The sequence below is a fragment of the Microcaecilia unicolor genome, chromosome 8 (assembly GCF_901765095.1).
Source record: "Microcaecilia unicolor chromosome 8, aMicUni1.1, whole genome shotgun sequence".
Lineage (NCBI taxonomy): Eukaryota > Metazoa > Chordata > Amphibia > Gymnophiona > Siphonopidae > Microcaecilia > Microcaecilia unicolor.
This window is the reverse complement of record NC_044038.1, coordinates 237,579,506-237,596,301: the sequence shown is the minus strand read 5'-3', so window position 1 is coordinate 237,596,301 and position 16,796 is coordinate 237,579,506. Positions and strand designations below refer to the sequence as shown.

At 46.3% G+C, this 16,796-nt stretch overlaps 1 protein-coding gene across 3 annotated transcripts in view; it reads left to right on the top strand.

Annotated features, from left to right (window-relative positions):
* The window catches only part of ARHGAP40 (Rho GTPase activating protein 40), an 89,483-nt gene that overhangs the window by 48,822 nt on the left and 23,865 nt on the right, over positions 1-16,796 (top strand). For all 3 annotated transcript variants that reach the window (XM_030211911.1, XM_030211913.1, XM_030211910.1), the window contains exons 3-8: positions 859-1,079; positions 3,451-3,523; positions 7,408-7,568; positions 10,562-10,727; positions 13,502-13,593; positions 16,315-16,392. In XM_030211911.1, the coding sequence (XP_030067771.1) occupies positions 859-1,079; positions 3,451-3,523; positions 7,408-7,568; positions 10,562-10,727; positions 13,502-13,593; positions 16,315-16,392 (791 nt within the window). The remainder of the gene's footprint in view (positions 1-858; positions 1,080-3,450; positions 3,524-7,407; positions 7,569-10,561; positions 10,728-13,501; positions 13,594-16,314; positions 16,393-16,796) is intronic.

The following is a 16,796-nucleotide window of genomic DNA, read 5'->3' as shown; positions in this document are numbered from 1 at the left end:
AAACGTTTTCTCTGCTTTATATCTTACCTTTTGTATTTTCCTTTGCCTTTACAGATAACTCCATGGTTGTAGTTAAATCAGTATGGGGGTCATTTACTAAAACTTAGCTCGAGTTATCTGCAGCAGGGCCCATAGGAATAAAATGGGCCCTGCTGCAGATAATTCGAGCTAAGCTTTAGTAAATGACCCCCTTATATTAGGTTATATTCCTTATGAATGAATGAATGAATGAATTCTTGAGTTGCCATGCACTGATTTCTGAAGCACTCGTCAACTAACAGTACCTGTTCAGAACACTAGATGGTGCCATATTCTTTTCTTTTTCCCTGCTGCTATCTTTGATGCCAGTAAAGGGAAATGGGACTTGATATACCACCTTTCTGAGGTTTTTGCAACTACATTCAAAGCGGTTTACATATATTCAGGTACTTATTTTGTACCAGGGGCAATGGAGGGTTAAGTGACTTGCCCAGAGTCACAAGGAGCTGCAGTGGGAATCGAACCCAGTTCCCCAGGATCAAAGTCTGCTGCACTAACCACTAGGCTACTCCTCCACTCATTCCACCAATAAGAGCCAACCTCATCAGTGATGTCTCAATGGCTTGATTGCCCGATACTTGGCTCACTTCTGATATTGTGATGTCATAATGGAAAGGGGGGAAGGGAAATGGGACTTGATATACCGCCTTTCTGAGGTTTTTGCAACTACATTCAAAGCGGTTTACATATATTCAGGTACTTATTTTGTACCAGGGGCAATGGAGGGTTAAGTGACTTGCCCAGAGTCACAAGTGTGTTGACTGTTCAGCGGGTTAGGTGTGCATTCTGATGGTGCCCCCCTCTCTTCTTGTCTTGCAGAGGGAGAAGCAGAAGCAGAGTGGCTGCAGGACACGGGCCTGTCTGACCTGATCAGTGATCACGCCTCTGACGGCAGCAACGCGGTGCTGCTATCGACCCTGACCAAGACCCAGACGGCAGCTGTGCAGCGCAGGCTGGACACGTATTCCCACTCCAGGCGCAAAAAGTGCAAGCAGCCTGTGCGTGATGTCAGGGATGTATTTGGAGCAGCTGCTTCTCGGGTAAATACTAATAAAATAACTCTCCTTCTCCCTCTTTATTTTTTTTTTTTTGTCCCTCTTTTCCTCACCCTCTCTAGATGTAAACCAAATGTATGAGATTTTCCCATAAATTTGCAGAAAACCAATTCATTTAAAGCTAGAAAAAACATTTTCTTTATCTTAAAAAAAATTATGGCTTGTAAGAGCTAAAAGGCCTAGTCTGACGCTCTTCTGGCATCGTTCAGCTAGGATTTCTTTTCTGTTAATGCAAAAAAAAGGAAGAGAGGATCCTTTGCAGGAAACTCTGAATAACGAAGGAAGAATCAGGTGGGAGTAGGGGGTGCTAAGAAGCAGTGAAGCAATAGAGAGAAAGGGGGGTAGGTGTGTGGCTTTAGGATAAAATAGAGGGAGGAGTGCCCTAGTGGTTAGGGTGGTGGACTTTGGTCCTGGGGAACTGGATTCGATTCCCACTTCAGGCACAGGCAGCTCCTTGTGACTCTGGGCAAGTCACTTAACCCTCCATTGCCCCATGTAAGCCGCATTGAGCCTGCCATGAGTGGGAAAGCGCAGGGTACAAATGTAACAAAAATATAAAATAAAAAAATGCATTATTTTTAATGCAAAGAATCTCATTATTAAAACATTTTCATCTGCCAAGGGCTGTTTTGTCACCTTTTAATAGATTTGATACACTGTTGGTAATAGGGGCTGCCATGAGCATGTCGGAGATGCCAAACTAAAAGCCACGGAATGGCAGCAGTGCATTCAGTGAAACCACAGAATACTTTTGAGGAGTAAATTGAATACGAATCGGAGAAAAGTTTTCTTCACTCAATGTGTAATTAAACTCTGGAATTCTCGTTGCCAGAGAGCATGGTAAAGGCGGTTAGCTTAGCGGGGTTTAAAAAGGGTCTGGACGGCTTCCTAAAGGCAAAGTCCATAGACCATTATTAAATTGACTTGGGGAAAATCTACTGCTTATTTCTGGGATAAGTTGCATAAAATGTATTTGGGATCTTGCCAGGTATTTGTGACCTGGATTGGCCACTGTTGGATACAGGATGCTGGGCTTGATGGACCTTTGGTCTGTCCCAGTATGGCAATACTTACGTACTTATGCAGGACCTCTGGGCCAATGAAGAAAATAAGTGCGGGCTTAGCCGTAGAATTCCTGTGGGTTGTATGTGCCGAGCAGGGGTGTAGCCAGACTTCGGCGGGAAGAGGTCCAGAGCCCGAGGTGAGGGGCATATTTTAGCCTCCCCCCTCCCCGCCACTGCCGCCAACTTTGACGACCCCTGCCGACGACACTCTCGACCCCCCCCCCCCTCCAGCCGCCAACCCCTTCCCGCGAAGCCTTCGTTCTGTTTCTGACGTCTTGCACGTTAGACTCACAGAAACAGAACGAAGCCTGGCTGATCTGCAAGGCTTTGTTCTGTTTCTGTTTCTGTGAGTCTGATGTCCTGCACGTACAACGTGCAAGACGTCAGAAACAGAACAAAGCCTTCACGGGAAGAAGAGGACCTCCTCGGCTGGCAGGGATTGGGGTCCCCCGCCAGCAAAGGTAGCTCACGGCGACGGTGGGGGAGGGTTGGCAGTGGGAGGGGGGTCGGGAGGGTCATCGGCAGAGGGGTCCAGGGCTGGTTGTATTAAAATGAATGCAAATGTGGTAGTCCCGCCCTGAGCGTGCGCCATTTCCAGGGGGACCCCCCCCCCCCCCCCCCCCCAGAAATGGCTTGCACGGAAGCCCTTATCGCCATCTCAAACGCAAGTTCCCTTACCACATGGCCATGTGTTGGGGGCTTTTTTTAACCTGCTGTGGTAAAATGGGCCCTGGTACGTGGGAAAAACAGCCCTCGCCATTAGTGAAGGACCTTTTTTCCAGCAGCCTAATAAAAGGACCCCTACATTTGTTATTAATCATTTATTATGTCTATTGTGTTATATTTAATTTAGGATTATTTTTATTTGTACGTTGCGTTGAACCCTCATTACAGGGGAAATAGCAATTAATAAGGAACAATATTGGCATTGGCTAGTCTACCCTTCCACATCAACTACTCAGCTGTGCAGTCTTTTAAGGATCCTTCTTCCTTGGAAATTCTCTGTGCTTCTGCCGTCTTTTCTTGAAGTCAGATATCCTGGTCTCCACCATCTTCACTAGCTCTTCAAGCCTCAGCCACCCTTTCTGTAAAGGAGTATTTCCTTAGATTACTCCCGAGTCTGCCTCCTTTCACTCTTGTTCGAAAGCTTCCTGTCCATTAAGGCGGCCCGTCTCGTGTGCTTTTTATGCCTAGTTACACTCTGGTAAAGTTGCATACATTAGGCTGAATTCTGTCTATTTTAAGGCTCTTTTTTGAATGGTTCCATATTATTCACGTTTGTTTCTACGCAGGAAATCCTGACAGAAACGGAGGAATCGGCCCGGGATCTGACAGAGCAAGGTTCGAGGATATTACATAACACACGTAAGGAAGCGTCCTGTGAAGTAACTTGGAGAACATACTCTGCTTAAAATGATGTATAAATGAATTTGCTACAGTATCTTCAAAGTCAGATTTAAATAAGTTCCTTGCAAGTCTAAGATCAAAATTATTAGGAACAATTTTCAAACACCCTCTTTTACTAAGCCATGTAGGCGCGTACACGCGTCCTACTCACGTCAATTTTGAACCAGCGCCCTGCTACTGCGTGGCCTGGGCGGTAGTTTCATTTTCTATGTGTCTGGCCTGCAGCGCTAACCGGGCGGTAATCAGCATTGTACGTGCGCTGATGATTACCACCCAGTTAGTGTGAGACTTTACTGCAAGGTCAATGGGTTGGTGGTAAGGTCTCAGGACCCAAAATGCACACGTGCCACCAATTTTTATGTTGCCGCACATCCATTTCTGGCTAAAAAAAAATATTTTAAAAAACGGCCATTTTTGCTTGCGCGCTGAAAAACGGATCTGCGCTCGTCCAATACGCATGTCTACACCAGCGCAGGCCATTTTTCGGTGCACCTTAGTAAAAGGACCCCTTAGTGCAGAGCTGTTTGCACAATATGTTCAAGACAGTGGGATAAAAGTCGTGTATTTGGTGGCATGTACAACGGAAGCGTTCGTTTTACATAAAAATAGAAACACACTCGAAAAGAAGAGCAGTGTCGCTCTTCAGATGGGGAATTGCATGTCTGTTGCCAAAAAGATAATTGATTTCTACCTGTTACCCAGGACTTGTAAGATTCAGAGAAGTGCTCACATTGAGCATGCTCCATTGGAGGGATTAGGAGGGGAAGGAAGGGATCCTCAGAAGTTTAGCGGAGATTGGGTGGCAGAGCCGGTGGTGGTGGGGGGGTGGGGCTGGTGGTTGGGAGGCGGGGCTAGTGCTGGGCAGACTTCTACGGTCTGTGCCGTGAGGATGGCAGATACTAATCAAGGTCAGGTATACACAAAAGGTAGCACATATGAGTTTATCTTGTTGGGCAGACTGGATGGACCGTGCAGGTCTTTCTCTGCCGTCATCTACTATGTTACTACTAGCCGTTGAGCCCATAAAAACGGGGCTAGTAAAGGAAGGGGGGGGGGGTTTGAAAGGCCCTTCCCCGGATAGGTCGCCGCCGCCCCTCCCCCCCCGGAGTCGCCGCCTCCACCCGGGCCGGGTACCTGGCTTCACTATTCAAACCGCCGGAACGCAGCACACAGCTCATCTGAGCTGCCGTCGGCCTTCCTTCTTCTCTGCGTGCGTTCCGCCCTCGTGTGACGTAACGTCGGTGAGGGCGGGACACAGGCAGGTAAGGAAGGCCAACGGCAGCTCAGATGAGTTGTGTGCTGCGTTCCGGCGGTTTGAATAGTGAAGCCAGGTACCCGGGCCGGGTGGAGGGTGGGTGGCGGCGATGGCGGCGACTCCGGGTGGGTGGGGGGGAGCGGTAGCGGCAACCCTGGGGGGGGGGAGCGGTGGGGACGGCGGTTCCCTCACTCGCAGGTGCGCAGGTTCCCTCTCTGTCACGGCCCCGTCATCACGTATTGACGCGGGGGCGGGGCAGAGAGGGTCTCTACTGCGCGTTTGCGAGTGAGTATGCCTCTTGCCATTTATATGTTTGATGGTTGCTCCTTAGTCCCTCAGTGATTGATGGTTGATGCCCTCCCCCTCCCCCCCCCCCCCAGAAAAAAGTGATATTGGGCTCTGTAATCAGGGAACGTGAGCAGTTGCACATCATCAGAACAGATGTAGAATTTTGTGTCCATTGACCGAAGCATCTCAGCCAAAGGCTTGAGGTGGATATTAAATAAAACGGGAGCCGGTATGGATCCCTGGGGCACCCCACATTTTTAAAGCAGAGCACTACTGCTATCTCAACGTTTTGTCCGAGCGTATCTTAAGAAAGCACGTCGGCATCTATGGGGGTCTTTTACTAAAGCGTAGCTTGAGTTATCTGCAGCAGGGCCCATTTTATTCCTATGGACCCTGCTGCAGGGTAACTCAAGTTAACCTTTAGTAAAAGACCCCCTACCTCTCTCTATAGAATAAATGCTAGCACAAATCTTGCAGAAATTGTGCCTGCATTGGAAGGCACGGATATCATGCCTTCTCTAAAGCAGGTGTCCGTATTAGCATGTACGTTACATATGCATGCTGTTATGTAAATCAGCACTCAGCCCTAACTCCTCCTCCCCCATGTATGCCTACTGTACAAATATGCACCAGCTTCCACCATGTGTACATTAAGCACGAGCTAATATTTTTAAGAGGCCTTTTCCATCTGAAAATGTTTTTTTTTTCTTTTGAATTTATGAAGTTTATTAAAACACTAGTAAAAAAGGCCCGTTTCTGACACAAATGAAACGGGCGCTAGCAAGGTTTTCCTCGGAGTGTGTATGTTTGGGAGAGTGTTTGTGAGAGTGACTGTGTGAGAGACAGAGTGAAAGTGTGAGTGTGTGAGAGAGAGAGTGAGTCTGGGTGTGAGTGTGTGTGAGAGAATGAGAGTGTGTGCAAGTGTGTATGTGAGACACAGTGTGAGAGAGAGAGTGTGTGTGTGTGCGAGAGAGAGAGTGTGTGTGAGTGACTGTGTGGCACATAGAGAGTGAATGTGATACAGTGTGAGACAGAGTGTGTGAGAGTGAGAGTCAGAAAGACATTGTATATGAGAGAGAGAGAGTGTGAGCCCTGCCCCCTCCATTCATCCTTTTCCAGCAATTCCCCTCTCTCCCTGAGCCCTGCCCTCCCAATCCATGCCCATCCATGCTCCTCTGTCACCTGCCCCCTCCATTCATCCCTTTCCAGCAATTCCCCTCTCTCCCTGAGCCCTGCCCTCCCAATCCATGCCCATCCATGCTCCTCTGTCACCTGCCCCCTCCATTCATCCCTTTCCAGCAATTCCCCTCTCTCCCTGAGCCCTGCCCTGCAATCCATATCCATCCATGCTCCTCTTTCCCCTGCCCCCTCCATTCATTCTTTTCCAGCAATTCCCCTCTCTCCCTTCCATGACCCCCCCTCGCATCCATGCTCCTCTCTCAACCATGTCCCAGCCTGGCCCGCCCTCTTCCCCCCCCCCCTTCGCATCCATGCCTCCCCCCTTCGCATCCATGCTGTCGTTTCTCCCCTGCCCTCCCGCTCCCATTTTTCAACTTTACTGCCCACCCTCTTCTCTCCCCCCAACATCCCTTTTCTTTTTTTTTTTCTTTTTAAATTTACCTCCGTGGCGGTTCCGGCAGCGCAGCGTCAGGGAAGGAGGCGGCACTCCCGACGTCTCTAGCCTTCCCTTCGCTGTGTTTCGCCTTCTTCTGATGTCATTCTTGACGTCAGAAGAAGGCGGAACACAGCGAAGGGAAGGCTAGAGACGTCGGGAGCGCCGCCTCCTTCCCTGACGCTATGCTGCCGGAACCGCCACCACGTAGGTAAATCAGTTTGGTTTTTTTTCCGCCCTCGACGTCATGACGTTTGACGCGAGGGCGGGGCAGAGACGGCTGGGTGGCTTCACACCATGAATCCACGAACCCTTCAGGGACTGTTTGAGTGACTTCAGAACGTTGTCTTCATCAGAACGTTCACGGTGCGTTTTATTATATTAGATACAAAAAGCAAACCTATGTCAACGTGAACAGAGGAGCCCAACACTCCTTGATCATAACCTCTGAGAATTGTACATTCAGTCATGAACTTGTACCAAAAAAAACTTTATTGGGTAATTAAAAAAACGACCCGACATAGCCGTGTTTCGGCCCTAAGGCCTGCCTCAGGGGTCTTGATCAATCTCCTCTCTTATAGAATTATCGTGTTGTCAGTTATAAAACTGTAAGTAATTGACAGATCTTGGTAGATGGTAACAGTATCTTTTTTTTTTTTGTTGTTGTTGTTGTTTTTCTGTATATAGCAGTTGAAGGAGGACTTGGAGGGTTCATGAGCCCCTCCAGAGTCCCTGGGAAAGACGAACTCTTTAACACCGATGTGGCCTATTCTGAACAGGCAGCAGCTGGACCAAAGAGAAACTTGCAGCGGAAGCCCAGGAGGTTACAAGAGGATTGCTTGTTACCTGTGAGTTCTGCCTTGTAAATTCTGTTCTCTATTTAAAGAAACATAACCCCACCCCTGAAGAAATGTGTGTTCGGGAGATAACCGTAAAAACCCATTTCATTGCCCAACTACCCTTACGGGTTCTGCTTGATATCTGGCTTTCCCCTCATTTCTCTACAGCTCAGGATCCTCTGCACATTGTTTAAAAATTTTTTTTAACATTTTTATTCTGATGTTTTTTGCAGTGACATCCATGCAGTTCCCTTTTCCTGAAGGGCACTTGCATGGACGTTCACATTCAGCCTTCCAGCATGACCACTTGTTCTCGAATTTCCATGTCACTGAAAAATGTTAGGCACTTTTTGCATTTAGATCTTTAAGCCTTAAACATTAGGGGCTTCTGGTTAAGACTCTTTTGTGTTAGTTTGAAGGACTTGGTGCAATTGATGGGAATATTCAGTCACTGAGAACAGAGTACGTGTTACAACTTTTGGAGACTGAGAGCCAGATGCACAAAACCTAACGAGCCCACAACTTGTGTTTTAAACTGGTTCCAGGCAGTTTAAAATGCAAGTAGTTTACCGGGGCATGCACCAAGGGCATTTTTCCTGTCACGGTAGCAGGCAACGAAAACAGAATGCAAATTATCCAAAGGCTATTATAATGAGCTGCACTACCGTTTTTCCGATTCCCTTACCGTGGGAACACTAACGGGAGGTCTGCACCTCTCGTTAGGGCTCCTGTGAGGGAATCGGAAAGAAAAAGGCACCAAAAAAGGTAAAAAAAAAAAAAAAAAGCAGCGAACGCACGTGAGGGGCGTCCATAGACGTACTCTCCCTGCGCTTGGTCTTTTATTTCTTTTTTTGCCGTTTTGCTCACAGCGGATCTCCATCCCTACCGCCTGCCCTCACTTTTGCTCTCATGACGGCAACATGGCTGACCCGACAGAAAAGGAAAAAAGACTACCCCTAAAAAAATTCTTTTATGCTCCTCTTCCAGGTCTCTTCAGCCAATCAGAGTGCGTTTAGCTGGCACCTGCAAGCTAGACGCGCTTTGACTGGCTGAAGAGACCTGGAAGAGGAGCATAATCAAAAGGGACGTCCCGATTCTCCGACTCAGGTACCGAAGGAATAGAGAATGCAAATGAGCTACGAGTAGCTCATTTGCATTCCCTTTCCTTAGTGAATTCCCGTTCCCTATCGATTCGCTATGAAATCGGTAGGGAACGGGAATTACCGACGACTTTGATGCATCTAGCCCTGAGCCTTTTGATAAAGCTTGAGGGCAATCCAGGGGTCTTTTCTACACCAGTACCCCTGAGATTGCAGCCTCTGCAGAGAGTTTTCATTATTATGTGTTTGTTTAAAAAGGTAGGGGGAGAGGGAATAGATTTTAGATCAAGAGAAGCCAAACCACCTCCGCTCCCTTGCTGGTACTGTTCTCAAAGCACAAGCATGTTATGTTAGCATGACGAGTCAGCCAAACATTGGGGATGCCATCCAAATACGCCATGGACTAAAACTAATTCTATGAATCCTACTACCCATCACATATCCAGGAGATAACGACAATGACCTTGACGATCTTTCCCACCAAAATTCCATATGTTTATTTTATTTTTTATTTTTGTTACATTTGTACCACGCGCTTTCCCACTCATGGCAGGCTCAATGCGGCTTACATGGGGCAATGGAGGGTTAAGTGACTTGCCCAGAGTCACAAGGAGCTGTCTGTGCCGGGAATCGAACTCAGTTCCTCAGTTCCCCAGGACCAAAGTCCACCACCCTAACCACTAGGCCACTCCTCCACTGTTGCTACTATTGGAGATTCTACATGGAATGTTGCTATTCCACTAGCAACATTCCATGTAGAAGTCGGCCCTTGCAGATCACCAATGTGGCCGCACAGGCTTATGCTTCTGTACGTGCAGGACGTCAGACTCACAGAAACAGAAGCCTGCGCAGCCTTCTACATGGAATGTTGATAGTGGAATAGCAACATTCCATGTAGAATCTCCAATAGTAGCAACATTCCATGTAGAATCTCCAATAGTATCTATTTTATTTTTGTTACATTTGTACCCCGCGCTTTCCCACTCATGGCAGGCTCAATGCGGCTTACATGGGGCAATGGAGGGTTAAGTGACTTGCCCAGAGTCACAAGGAGCTGCCTGTGCCTGAAGTGGGAATTGAACCTACAGTTCCTCAGTTCCCCAGGACCAAAGTCCACCACCCTAACCACCAGGCCACTCCTCCACTGTTGCTACTATTTGAGATTCTACATGGAATGTTGCTATTCCACTAGCAACATTCCATGTAGAAGTCGGCCCTTGCAGATCACCAATGTGGCTTCTGCTTCTGTGACTCAGGACGTCAGACTCACAGAAACAGAAGCCTGCGCAGCCTTCTACATGGAATGTTGCTAGTGGAATAGCAACATTCCATGTAGAATCTCCAATGGTAACAACATTCCATGTAGAATCTCCAATAGCAGCAACATTCCATGTAGAATCTCCAGTAGCAGCAACATTCCATGTAGAATCTCCAATAGTATCTATTTTATTTTTGTTACATTTGTACCCTGCGCTTTCCCACTCATGGCAGGCTCAATGCGGCTTACATGGGGCAATGGAGGGTTAAGTGACTTGCCCAGAGTCACAAGGAGCTGCCTGTGCCTGAAGTGGGAATTGAACCTACAGTTCCTCAGTTCCCCAGGACCAAAGTCCACCACCCTAACCACTAGGCCACTCCTCCTGTAACTCATCCCCTCCTGCCTCTTCTACCCTTGCTCACACCTCTCCTACTCCTTCACCCCTGTCCTTCTCTACCTACCTATCAGTTTTGTTATTCTGTTATACTTAATTTTTTTTTTAAAATCTCTTTATCAATATCCTGTAATCCCTATTACTATGTAAGCCGCATTGAGCCTGCTTCGAGTGGGAAAGTGCGGGGTACAGATGTAATAATAATAAGTATTTGCTTCGGTGTCTGAAGTTTTTTCTCCTTCCTCTGCAGAAGCTGAAGATTCCTAAGGGCCGATTGGGAGTGACCCGGATTGGAGACCTGTCTCCTCAGGATATGAAGAAGATTCCCACCTTGGCTCTGATTGAGCTGACGGCTCTCTGTGACGTACTGGACCTGGATCTGAAGAGAAACAAAGCAGTGAAAAGAAAGGCGTCTGGTACAGTTTTTTTTTTTCTTCTTGAAGTGCCAATTTTGTTTTATGCCAAGAGAAATGACATCTTGTAGGGAACGGCCTGATGACAGCTGTTTGGCTTTCATTTGGGTAGGGTTGGAGATGATTTTAAGTTACTCTCTGAGTAATGGCAGGGGTTAGGAGCTTCCTTCATTAATGTATTACAGAGGCAGACACATCTGTTCCTTTCTATCTTGGATCAATTTTTGTACATTTACAGTTATGTTGGATGAAAATGCTTTGCTGCACAAGTTTTGCCTTCTGAGAAGTTGATAACTCAGAAATATTTATGCGGTTAAAACGTATAACTGTTTGATCTTCTCTGTCATGCTGAAATTTGGCAAAATTGCTGTGCAGACAAAGTTTACGTGGACAAAGCGGCCAGGTTAACAGACATGCCCGGGGTGTGTCTGGTATTTAGCTGGTTAGTGTAATAGTCGGTATTAACTGGTAAAATTTGGCCAGATAAATTTAGGGGCTGCAGTAGTGACTCTAAATCTGTTTGGTTGCCTCTCTGCTATCCTCCCTTGAGCCACATATTGGGGGAAAAAAAACCCCCAACCTAAATCTATGTCCCTCCCTCCCAGCACTCCTTATCGTAAGTATTTTAATAAAACCTACCCAAAGATGCAGACCCCTTTCTTCATGGTTCATCAGTAATGAAAACAAATCCAGCCCAATACCCCATCCCCCTCCTCAGGCATACCCTTAACATAGAAATAACAACTTCTGGAGCCCTGTTGCCGCTCTGCCCATCTCCCTCAATCTTGGCACATCCTCAGTTGGCAACGGAAAAAGAACTGGAGATGTGATTTTTCAAGGACAAGTAAGATGAAAAATCCATACTGAGGGGCGCAACTTCTTGAACCCTATGAGAGTGCGGCATACGCACACCTTCCTAGCTGCCGTTGTCACACGGGGCCAAGCCAGTCTGTCTCACCCCCCCCCCCCCCCCCACACAGAATAAGGAAGTCACGTGTGTCAGTGTCTCCCTTCAGCAGGGACATTTTGGGGCTGTTTTTTTTTTTTTTTTTTTTTTTTTGTTACATTTGTACCCCGCGCTTTCCCACTCATGGCAGGCTCAATGCGGCTTACATGGGGCAATGGAGGGTTAAGTGACTTGCCCAGAGTCACAAGGAGCTGCCTGTGCCTGCAGTGGGAATCAAACTCAGTTCCTCAGGACCAAAGTCCACCACCCTAACCACTAGGCCACTCCTCCACTGTTGCTACTATTTGAGATTCTACATGGAATGTTGCTATTCCACTAGCAACATTCCATGTAGAAGTCGGCACTTGCAGATCACCAACGTGGCCGCGCAGGCTTCTGCTTCTGTGAGTCTGACGTCCTGCACATACGTGCAGGACGTCAGACTCATAGAAACAGAAGCCTGCGCAGCCTTCTACATGGAATGTTGCTAGTGGAATAGCAACATTCCATGTAGAATCTGCAATAGTAGCAACATTCCATGTAGAATCTCCAATAGTATCTATTTTATTTTTGTTACATTTGTACCCTGCGCTTTCCCACTCATGGCAGGCTCAATGCGGCTTACATGGGGCAATGGAGGGTTAAGTGACTTGCCCAGAGTCACAAGGAGCTGCCTGTGCCTGAAGTGGGAATAGAACTCAGTTCCTCAGTTCCCCAGGACCAAAGTCCACCACCCTAACCACTAGGCCACTCCTCCACTGTTGCTACTATTTGAGATTCTACATGGAATGTTGCTATTCCACTAGCAACATTCCATGTAGAAGTCGGCCCTTGCAGATCACCAATGTGGCCGCGCAGGCTTCTGCTTCTGTGAGTCTGACGTCCTGCACATACGTGCAGGACGTCAGACTCACAGAAACAGAAGCCTGCGCAGCCTTCTACATGGAATGTTGCTAGTGGAATAGCAACATTCCATGTGGAATCTCCAATAGTAGCAACATTCCATGTAGAATCTCCAGTAGCAGCAACATTCCATGTAGAATCTCCAATAGTATCTATTTTATTTTTGTTACATTTGTACTCTGCGCTTTCCCACTCATGGCAGGCTCAATGCGGCTTACATGGGGCAATGGAGGGTTAAGTGACTTGCCCAGAGTCACAAGGAGCTGCCTGTGCCTGAAGTGGGAATCGAACTCAGTTCCTCAGTTCCCCAGGACCAAAGTCCACCACCCTAACCTTTTACTCGGTTGCTAACATGCACCTAATACAGCTTAAATTTGTGTACCACTGGACATGGCTCGGGCATTCTGTGGTAACCGCAGAATTTGTACGTGTTAACTGCACATTAGAAAAATAATTCATTTATATTTTTTTGAGGTGGCATGTCAGGGGGGTGGAGAGTGGGCGTTCCTGTGCTAAACACTGCATCTACATTAGCACGCAGGAATATCACATGAGCCCTTACCACCTACAAAATGGGTGGCGGTAAACTTTTTTTTTTTTTTTTTCATGGCTGCATGTCAATCGCAACATTAGCACATGGCCATTAATACAAAAAAAAAAAAAAAATTTTTTTTTTTTTACAGTTGTGGTAAAAATGGCCTTAGTGTGCGAGAAGTACCCGCATAAGGGTGTGCTAAGGCAACAGGTTAGTAAAAGGACCCCTTTGCCTTAATCGATGGATTTTTGTGCAATTATAAGGGTTCCATAAATTATAATTTTTCATATGTACTGCAAACACTATTCTTACATGAGCACAATTTTTCTAAATATTCTGGGTTACCACCGTAGATGAGTAGAAATGATGAAACTAATTTGTGTCTTCATACAGAGAATCGGATTTTTGGCGTTCCGCTCAGCGTCTTATGGGAAAATGATCAAAAGATTATCCCCAACACTAGAGTCCCACTGATTCTTCAGGCGGTGAGTGTTTTTTGTCCTGTCATGACGCCTTATTACACTTCATATTCTGCAAAAGTACACCTATGTTTTATAGAATAGGCTTAAATTTTCACGCAGTATATAGAATACGCTGAGCGGCTTTCTAGATGACCAAATTTGGTCGTGTCCATTTAGGCCACGTTTAACTTGGTGTATATCCCGACGCCTAAATTAGGCACAGATCGGGTGTATTCTATAATGATGTGCATAGATTTTAGAAACACCCATGCCATGCCCCCTTTCAACTATGGCACTTAGAATTTAGTCGCACTATATTATAGATTACACTTAGCGAGCTGTGCGTGTAAATCTCAATCTAAATTATGGCTGATAATTGCTTGTTAATGTAAATATGTAAAAGGTTCTCAATACTTGTAGCAAATACACTTATTGGCTTTTGGAGGAAAAGGCCTCGAGAAACCCCTTGACACATAAAAAGGTCAATAAGGAGTTGGACTTCCTCATCATCGGCCAGAAAAACCCTCCATATAGAGTATTACTTTACTATACTTTTTTTTCTCGGACTTTTAAACTCAGCCAATCAATGATTAAATGAACTTAGCTTAATTTTAGTCGATCTCTGTGTTGTCCTGTTGACATTGACCTTGATCAACGGCGGCCAGCGTTTCAGATTTGCTTGTTCTGCTTCAGGATCACTGGACAAACAATCTAACATCAACATAAAAAAACAACTTTCAGTAAAACTTATTCATATTTTCAAAGGTTATCTTAACAGTGTACTTAACTTCCGCTCAGTTTTGCTGACGGATGCAACAGAGACAACCCCTGGAAAAAATGGCGTAACTTTTAAAGCCCAGCTGACGTCACACGTTAATTGCTTGTTAACATCAGATTAACAGCGCTGATTAACCAATTACATTATTATTGAATACGCTTTGATTTCTGTGTGGAAATTGAGGCGCCGTATATAGAATCCGGGGGTGTGCGTATTCTTTAAAAGACGTGCATCGCATTTCCACCCAAACTGTGCTCCAAGAGCACCTGGCTGCACATGGCTTTAAAGAAGGCCGTGTCTTGCATAGCTAAGTGAAATTTTTGTAAGAGCTTGCTTGTATAAAACCAGCTTTCTACATGCTTATAACCGCAGCCAATCATATAAGACCCACTTGAGCAAGTAAAAAAAAAAAAAACTGTTTACACATGCAAAGCCTTTATGAAATTACTGTAACTGCATGGGTGCTTTTAGCATGCGTTCTTATAGCTAATTTCCCTAGAAAATGTGCCTGGTTAGTGGTGTGGAATAGTAAACCTGGTGCTTACAGCAGCCGGGGAAGCTAGTAACATAGTAGATGACGGCAGAAAAAGACCTGCACAGTCCATCCAGTTTGCCCAACAAGATAAACTCATATGTACTGCTTTTTGTGTATACCTTACCTTGATTTGTACCTGCCTTATTCAGGGCACAGACCGTATAAGTCTGCCCAGCACTATCCCCGCCTCCCAACCACCAGCACCGCCTCCCACCACCGGCTCTGGCACAGACCGTATAAGTCTGCCCCGCACTATCCCCGCCTCCCAACCTCCAGCCCCGCCTCCTACCACCGGTTCTGGCACAGACCGTATAAGTCTGCCCAGCACTATCCCCGCCTCCCAACCACCAGCCCCGCCTCCCACCACCGGCTCTGGCACAGACCGTATCAGTCTGCCCACGCTGAAAAAAATTCCGACTTAAGTGTATTCTAGTTTTTTAACATTTTTATTGATGACAAAGAACCAAATATAACATATACAACAGTACCAGAAAAAAAAATTGCCTTGTCATCAACATTTCACTATTTCATCCCCACCCGCCCTCCCAAAACAGATCGCAACAGTGAAAACATACATAAAGACCTCCCCCTCCCTCCAACCCCCCCCACCTCCATCTCCTCTAAAGTTCCCACCCTCCTAAGGTGTGATAGTTAAACTTCCATTACTGGTTGCAAAGCACAACCGTAACCCTCTCACTAGCTACAATAAGTGTGGAGAAAAGCCTGTGTCTTGTACTCTCCCCAAATCACTTTTTTTGGAGCTCAACCTCCAGGGCAGACGTACTGTCCAAGGAAGAAAAACATTCTCGACCTCCCGTAGCCTCCAAGATCCTTAGACCCACACCCGGTGAGTGTATTCTACAAAGTACAGAATTGGCCTACATTTCTGCACGGTTTATAGAATAGTTTTTATTGCCCGTCTGCGCAACTATAATCGCAAGCTATTACGCCAAGTAAAGCTTGGTGTAAATACCAGCGCCTAAAGCGCGGAGCAGGTATATTCTATAACCCTTTTGCGTAAATTTTCGGAATGCCCACAACCCACCCATTCCCTGCCCATGGCCTTGCTCCCTTTTTGACCAGGCATGCCCTGCGTGTAAATTTTCAGGACACCCACAACCCACTTATTCCCTGCCTGCGGCCACGCCCCCTTTTTTGATCACGCGTGTTACAATTTAAGCGGATCACATTACAGAATGCGCTTAGCGAGCGCAGGAAACATCCAATTAACAGCGCTGATTGTCTTGTTAGCCAATTAAGTTATGCGCATTGTTATGGGATCTGCTTGAATATCCGTGTCAAAATCTAGGCGTGATATATAGAATCCAAGGGTAAATAGTCATGGACATACTGCTTTAACTCTCTGCTACAGATTTTTACATTCTTCAATGTTTTTCGGTGGTGTATTTAATTAGATTTTCCTCTTTTATAGCTACTCTCTAGTTTGGAAAAGAAAGGATTGGATACTGAAGGCATTCTGAGGATTTCTGGGTCCCAGGCCAGGATTAAGGTACAATTATTTTATCATCCACTTTCTCCTCCTTCGCTGATAAATTTGGCCTCAAAGAGGTCTACCTGTTTTCTTCTTCTGATTTTCACTTTTCAGCGGTTTAAACAAGATGGAGGCTGGGGAGAATGGGCCCCTTACTTCTGTGGGCTCTCGGGCACTGCCCTGTTGTCTCGGTGGTCGGTCTGCTTTCCTGTTCCTTCTGCTTATTGTGGTTTGGGACACCTCGGGGCCCATTTTGTTTATGATAGATTCAGTACCGAAAGAGAGAGAAACCCATCTCTCTCACACTAACTCTGGAAGAAGTTGCACGCTCAAAACTTTTTAGTTGACTCTGCTGTCAAGGACCACTCCAGCACCTCAGGCAAATCAGCTCTTAAAGTGATAGGATTGCCGAAGCACAGATC